The sequence below is a fragment of the Filicampus tigris genome, chromosome 18 (assembly GCF_054856515.1).
Source record: "Filicampus tigris isolate MCC_2025a chromosome 18, RoL_Ftig_1.0, whole genome shotgun sequence".
Taxonomy (NCBI): Eukaryota; Metazoa; Chordata; class Actinopteri; order Syngnathiformes; family Syngnathidae; genus Filicampus; species Filicampus tigris.
The window spans coordinates 6725709-6733023 of record NC_141234.1 but is presented as its reverse complement, the minus strand read 5'-3'; the positions used below and the strand labels follow the sequence as shown (position 1 = coordinate 6733023).

At 42.4% G+C, this 7315-nt stretch overlaps 1 protein-coding gene across 1 annotated transcript in view; it reads left to right on the top strand.

The window, feature by feature from the left end:
- The first annotated feature begins 1042 nt into the window (after positions 1-1042).
- Positions 1043-7315, top strand: part of col22a1 (collagen, type XXII, alpha 1) — a 37554-nt gene continuing 31281 nt past the window's right edge. Inside the window, exons 1-2 of the mRNA XM_086015229.1 lie at positions 1043-1191; positions 7158-7288. Of these exons, the coding sequence (XP_085871355.1) occupies positions 7198-7288 (91 nt within the window). The 5' untranslated portion in view covers positions 1043-1191; positions 7158-7197. The remainder of the gene's footprint in view (positions 1192-7157; positions 7289-7315) is intronic.

Here is a 7315-nt window from a genome sequence, read left to right as displayed (position 1 = left end):
ATGATGCTCCCTCCCACCACCATGTTTCGCTGTCGGGATTGTATAAGGCAGGTGATGAGCAGTGTCTGGTTTTCTCCTCACATACCACTTACTGTAGAATTAACACCAAAAAGTTCAATCTCGGTCTCATCAGACCAGAGAATCTTATTTCTCATAGTCTGGGTGTCCTTCATGTGTTTTTCAGCAAACTCTGCGGACGAGGCTTCCGTTGGGCCACTCTGCCAAAAAGCCCAGATCGGTGGAGGGCTGCAGTGAAGTGAACATTTTCAAGGGGTATGAATGATTTCCATACCCACTGTATTGGATGTGTTGTAAGGAATATCAACACCAGCGCATCCACTAAGGAAACCCAGCGACAGTCAGCCTCCCAAATTCACTAAATGAAGCTAATGTAGGAGTAATGGAATTAAAATTAAAACCGGTGAATGGGATTGTCGTGTTTGTGTGTTAGGACACTTTCCTGCAGGCAGCGCTCGGTCTAAACAGCAACTTGTGTAAATTTCTCTCATATTGAGTTGCACAATGCTGCCAGCCTGGTGAATTTTGTTCATTATCACACTTTGATTAGCAGTAGATCCCAGAAGGAATGGAACAGGAGAGAATCTAATCAATGCATTTCATCAAATGTAATATTGCCTGTAATACTTGAAGCACTTTAACCCTTTACTCGTTTCAGTACTGCAGGAAAGAAAGGCAAAATTCAAAATTATATCCCCACAACATTTTTTGTTTTATTTATGAAATGTAAAAGAATACTGCATATGTAATTACATAAGTAATGAGTATTACTATCACTGTTCTTATTAGTAATAATGTCATGCCTTTATGTGTAAACTATTTTCCCACTTCCAGTACCTCAGAAAATTTTTGAATTAAAAAATTAAAAAAACAACAACATTACATTCCAGGAATATAACAGGTTTTATTCAGTCTCACGACTATGCTGACTCACAATAGTGGTCTTTGGCATCATCTAGTGGCAAGATGAAGAAAAGAACATGTAACATTTCAAGTGAGTGTGAATTTGGATCTTTGTTTAGAGGCCATTTTTACTGCTTTGTGAGCGTAATCTTTGCAATCCCACTAAGGATGCTTTAATCTATTCAAACTACGGCGACATAATTTGTTTGGTCAGTCTACTTTTTCCACAAACAGGACACGACTCAAGAAAAGATCGAGGGAGACACACTGGTGAGTTTGTTTAGTATCTTCATGAACTGCCTTTGTATCGCTGTTTTATTTCCTCTTGCAATAGACAGTAGGTAAATAATATGTGTGCTCTGTTGGCATCGATCATTATGATGTGATGTAAAACGATCTTGTCATTCTTATCGGATCTTTTGTTTTGTTTAGTCATCATGACTCATTAAAAATCATGATTCTATATTAAACCATGTAGTCAACATGACTCATTAGAAATCATGATGCATGTTACCTGTGTGCAAACACAACAAAGACGCTGCTGGTAAAATTATAGTGTCCCTGTTTATTTATAGAACTGGTCAATTCAACATGACATTTTATGTTGTCAAACTCACAAATGTATATACAGTATTTTTAAATGTACCCATTCATTCCTCAACAAAATTTCTATTCAAGTATTTTTTGGTCATACTGTATATTGCTTATATGTATGATTTCATGTTTAATATGTTGTCCTTCAAATTAGCTTGGCAAAATTAATTCTAGTCATAGAATGAAATCCTAAACTTCCCGGTCCATGGGGAAATTAGTCTGATTTTTCCCAACACTTATTAGCATTGTTAGTCGTGTGCGTGTTGAGACTGACACGTGATGCGTGTCATATTCAGGAAGTTCCTCGACGGGAAGAAATGTCAACCGTCCAAGTTAAAAATACAGCATTGCTTCTGAACGGTCAAAACCTTCGCCTGGTGGCTAAATATGGCCGCCATTCAAAAACACCTGGCCGCCATTTGTCAGCGACACATGGAGAGGAGGCCGCGGGTCAACTTTCGGCACCCTCGGCGCAGTTGGATTCGGCGCCTCTGAAATTGGCCGGACCTGAGTACGTGAGCGAGTTCGAGAGAGGACCAACAAGACGGCCCTTGAAGTTGCTGCCTCTGTCTGATCAAGTGGTGAAGAGCCACAGGTAAAAACTGCAAAGTTTCCAGCGAGAAGCTCAAGCGGCCTCCTCCAAGACCAAGACGCTAAAGGGAGGGGCGCTCAAAGCCTCGATATGATCCCCTAATCCCCTGCAAACAAGACCTTTGAGGTCTAAGCTGACAAGACTGGAGGCTGTGGAGGCGAGCGGGAGCGATTGCCCGGAGGACGTTCAGTGCCGAGGCACCAGAGCTCATTTGAGCAGCAAACCGGCACCTTCTGTTACTCGCGGTGCTCACTTCGTGGCGAGGCCCAGCAGCGTGATGCCGGGAGCGGGAGGTGCGTCGGGCTGAGGAGAGAGCAGCTTCTGGAAGAGGATCAGGCCGACCCGGCGGAGGAAGTCAACCTGAAGGTCCGAGGGGCCAGATGCATGCTGGGTAATGCACAGAAAGGCATGCCGGAGATAAGAAAGTGTCAGGAAGTACTTCCACGATGCTTTCAGGAAAAAATAACAATATTTTCTGTATCAATAGATCCCATGTTGAACATACTCGGCGAAGATCCACTTTGTAGATGTGGGAGGATGAAAGCTGGCCGGTCAGTCGCATGACAGATGGCCTTCTCTCCTCCACCGGTGCATCATGGGAACCTCTTTAGCGCCCTCTGCGCCGGCACCAGACGCTCCTCCAGACCGACAGCATCGCTCATAACACGCATCTGCCCGGAATCATCATCATCCCACTTCCCTTCTTCTGAACGCCAAGCCTATCTATACATAGTCTGGTTTCAGACACTCTCACTTTCCTTGGCTACAAAGGTGCTGGAAATAGGCCTGCATGGAATGGCTCTGTTATTTGTATCTGTCACATTCAATTGTTGACATTGTGCACTTTGGAGCGTTTTAGCGCCACATCACCACCGCTAGAGATTTATTTTCCAAGATTGTGGCGGATCTCTTTGATTTAAAAGAAAATACCATAGAGCTGTCACGGATGGAGAAACTTACAGGAAGTATGTGTGACAGTCTGACCGCACATGACATCAGGGTGCTTTATGCAGCTTGGATATTTCAAAACTAGAATGGCAGTCCCTTGAGCGCCGGCCTCTGGCGAGGGTGAACAATCCTTCTTTATGAATGCGGCTGACTTTTACTGTTGAGATTCACGCGTGATTAAGTTTGAAATGAAGTTAACAATATGAATCTGAATTATTTTTATTGGCCAAATTTGGTAAAATGTACAAATTTTGCTGAGCTTTTGGCTTTGACATGCAAACTGCAGAGTCGTGGTCACAGTCGAGAATTTCTGGTCTGACTCTTGGCTCAGGTTCTCCTGTGTGGAATTCTACCAGTGCTTGTGTGGGATTTCTCAAAGTTACTGTACTACTGTAATTATTCATTGGTGTAAGAGTGAGCATGAATGGTTGTTTTTCTATACAGTATGTGTTCACGGTGTATTCTGCTTCTGTCCAATTCAACCGCAACCCAAATGAAGACTAGCACTCAGATGTTATGTCAATTCTTATTTACTGGACAAATAAACTATATCATATTCGTTTTCTGCATTGCGTAACTCCCGGTCCAATCACACACAGCAACATAATGTCAACCTTCGAGGGAAAATGTCACGAGGGATGTATGATTGTTTGTTTGATGTACTCATTCGCTTTGAATACATTTCGCAAAGTATAGTCAAATGAAAGGCAGCATGCTGGAGCATGTGGTTAGCACATCAACGAGCCTGGGTTGAAATCTCAAATTTGGCTTTTCCGTGTGGAGCTTCGATGTTCTCTCCCCTGCTTCCTCCCACATTAAAAAAAAACATTCATGTTGTGTTAATTAAAGACTCTAAATTGATTGTCGGAGCGTATGTGTGTGGAATAGCTAGTTTGTCTATAAGTGCCATGTGACTGACTGGCAACCAGTCCAGGGCGTACCGCCTCTTGCTCAAGTCAGCTGCGATCCTAATAAGGACAATCGTTATAGAAAAAGGATAAATAGTTATGTGAAATGAGCCACTAAGGAAAAGAGTGGGCTGACTCCATTTTTACCCTTTTTAAGTTGAGTGCAAGAAAGTCAAAGCTTTCAAGTGAAAACTGGTTTAAATCAAGGTTTGGTTCCAAAGTTGGCATAAAGGAGGGAGTTCACAGTAAAAATCCTGCCACAGTTTGGCTTAAGCCACAGGTGCTTGAGTAGAAGCACCTTAAATTACGCTCCTGCAAAATGACAATAATGGAGGTAATAAAAAAAATCCAAAGAGGTAACTGCAATGAAAAGAAAAATTATGCTTAAAAATAATAACAAAAAACGACAGATGTTGCGGTCTGACGCATGTAAACCTGTCAGAGGCACAATGAATTTGCGTAATAGGATCACAGAAGCAGTGGAAGTTCCGACATCTTAACAGCACGTCGCAAGTAATGCTGTTCTGTAATCATTTGGCCAACTTAAACACAGGCCTGCTCCAGAAGCGTGCAGCCCGGCCCAGCAGGAGCAGCCCCAAAAGGGCGGCTCCACTGTGGCAATGTGGACACTTGTGGTGGCAGGATGGTAAAAAAGTAAGAGAGGCTGTTCAGCTTGAAAGGAAGGGGTAAAACGTAAGAGGGGTGGGGGACCAAAATATCCTGAAAGTTGGATCTATAATTGGCCCTGCTTTTTATGTGTGAGTGAAGCATAGGCTATAGAAGCCACCTCGTTTTTACTCCCCCCCCCACCACCAGCACCATGAAACCCAACACCCCTCCCCACCACCACCACCACCACCACCACTGTACAGTCCCCTCCCACTCTGCGCGGCCATCCACGAAGTTCTTTCAACCCATCTCACATTTTTAACAGCACACTGGATTTTCACCCGGGATTATTTCAACAAATTTTACGCCACTTTAGTGCAATTTGGATGAGGATGCTGCGGGGCTGCTGATACGGGCAGCAAGGGCCTGCAGGCAAGGGGTCGCACTCGCGCCTCCAGTGGAGCTGATTAACAAGGCAGGTAAGAACAAGTCACCTTAGACAGGTTTTTGTTCAAAACAAATCAAGAGTTTTTAATTGATTGCAGTACTTTATCACCTACTTTGTAATGCCATTGCTTGTTTCTGTTGTGTTACAAAGATTGAAAATACGATCTGCTTTTCACATGATGCTTCTGTTATATGCATCTTCACTTGCATTCCCAAGTCAACCGTTGACTGAGTTATAGAGGAAGTGGAAACAAGCGCATATCCTGATACGCAGCAACACTCACTTGTTGACAGAAGCAAAACAGCTTATTGCTAAAACATATTGCATGGTTCCTTCCAAGGAAGACAACTGAGACCATATAAGACTGTGGGGAGAGTTTGGAGAATTGGACCAACTTACTAGGGCCGGCGTTCCCAGACAAATCGGTGGTAATTAGTTGCTGTAACATGCCCAATACACTGAATAGCACCAGTGAAACCAAGAGGCAGAAATAGGCTAATGGACCATCAGATAAGACTGTCATTTATGTAGAGTCAATAACATTGTGCTTCACAAGCTACTTGGTTAGGCGGTGCCCCTCCAACATGTACTCCACCTCCAATTTGTCAGACAATCATGGAATGACTTCAACATCATACCTTTAATTTTCATTCCCTGGAGTCCTCTAGTTTGTTTCAGGCAACCAGAGATTTATGGCATTATTGTGAAAGTGAAAAAAGGGTTCATTTGAATTTTTTTTTACCCCAGTGATTTTAAACACAGGATGTTATCTTAGCAGTTGTAGATTCGCTTAGCAGCTAAACGCTAACTCGTTCGAAATCAAAAGCATGCAACCCAAACAAAATGCAGACTCAAATAGAAATCTTTACATTGAACAAGGCAGGGAGCCTTGGAATAATTTGTTTTCGTATATCCCCATTGTAACGATATGACACTCTTCACTTGTTAGCTAGTAGACATTTCCTTGTTCTACCACCACATCAGCATCCACTTTTGACATCCAATCAATGCTACATTACCAAAAATTAGGACATTTTCGAACGTGACTACTGACTACAACAAAAACACGAGCTTTGTTGTTAGCATACTCCCAACTAGCTGTTAGCATACTGACTATGACGCTTATCAAGGTCATTGGCCATTTTTGTTGTTTACATTCGACTGGGATGGTCTGAGACCAAAATTCAAAGGGGAACCTATGGGATTTTACAGTTAAACCGAATGCAGCAACTTAGCAAATATTGTTCCTTGCTCGATAAAGTGCAACACAGGCAAAATAAAGAAAAATACTATTGAGTTTATTGAAATGATAGAAAGTCTTTTAAGACAAACAGAATTGCTCAGTTCTGCTCGATTCAATGTCCTGAGAATGAAAAGACCTGGATGAATGAAAACATCCACAGACAAATTATAGAGCTGTATTGGAGCCTTGGGAAGTGAACACAATTGAGACAATTCATTGGCTGCTCCATAAATATTTAAAGAAGTTGAATAAACGCACAGAGAGGTAAGAATAATTATAATGTTGAACTTGAGGCATCTTTTCCGGTCGTTTTTAAGACTGTGTTATGGCTAGGACGAGTCACGCATCCGCTGCATCACAACCTCTTGTGTACAATAAGGCCAAACAGGGTTTTGTGTTGATGTGACACCTTAGTGTCATTGCCACACAGGCACAAGAGACTCCAACTGTATAATCTTCCGTAATGATGCCACAATGGTTGTCCTTAGAGACCTGCTATGAAGAAAACCTAGAATCGCCTCTGTGCATTTCTAACTGAAGCAAGTCTAAAAACTGCAAAGTCATATTTTCTTTCTCATGCCTTGGCGGGTGTTTGGACATAATAAAACTAGTTTGGCCCGTTTTCCCAACAATCTTTGGTGAGGCCAGTTTCCTCTGGGAGGCTTGTGTATTTTGGTCATAGGTATTATTATCCTGAGAATAGAGGCATCCATTGCCAAAGTTCATAGCCGACACCGAGAAATTCTTTCTGGACACTGGATTTGAAGACAATTTTGACTGGAAACCATCTGATTTCCATTGGACAAGGCAGTGAACATCATCAAAAGCATTGTTTTAATACCGGTTACATTTTGGTTTCTTTGCTGAAATAAAAAATGTTTGATGTTTCCACAGACCAGAGACTTGCAAGGTGCTAATAAGAGAACCAACCAAGATGGAATTCCGACTGGGCTTTAGGATCACACTGGTCTTGGTCATTCTGGCTGTGACTCTTTCTGGGGAGAGAGTGGAAGCTCAGAGGGCAGGTAAGGGCTTTTAGATTCTGATTAGTT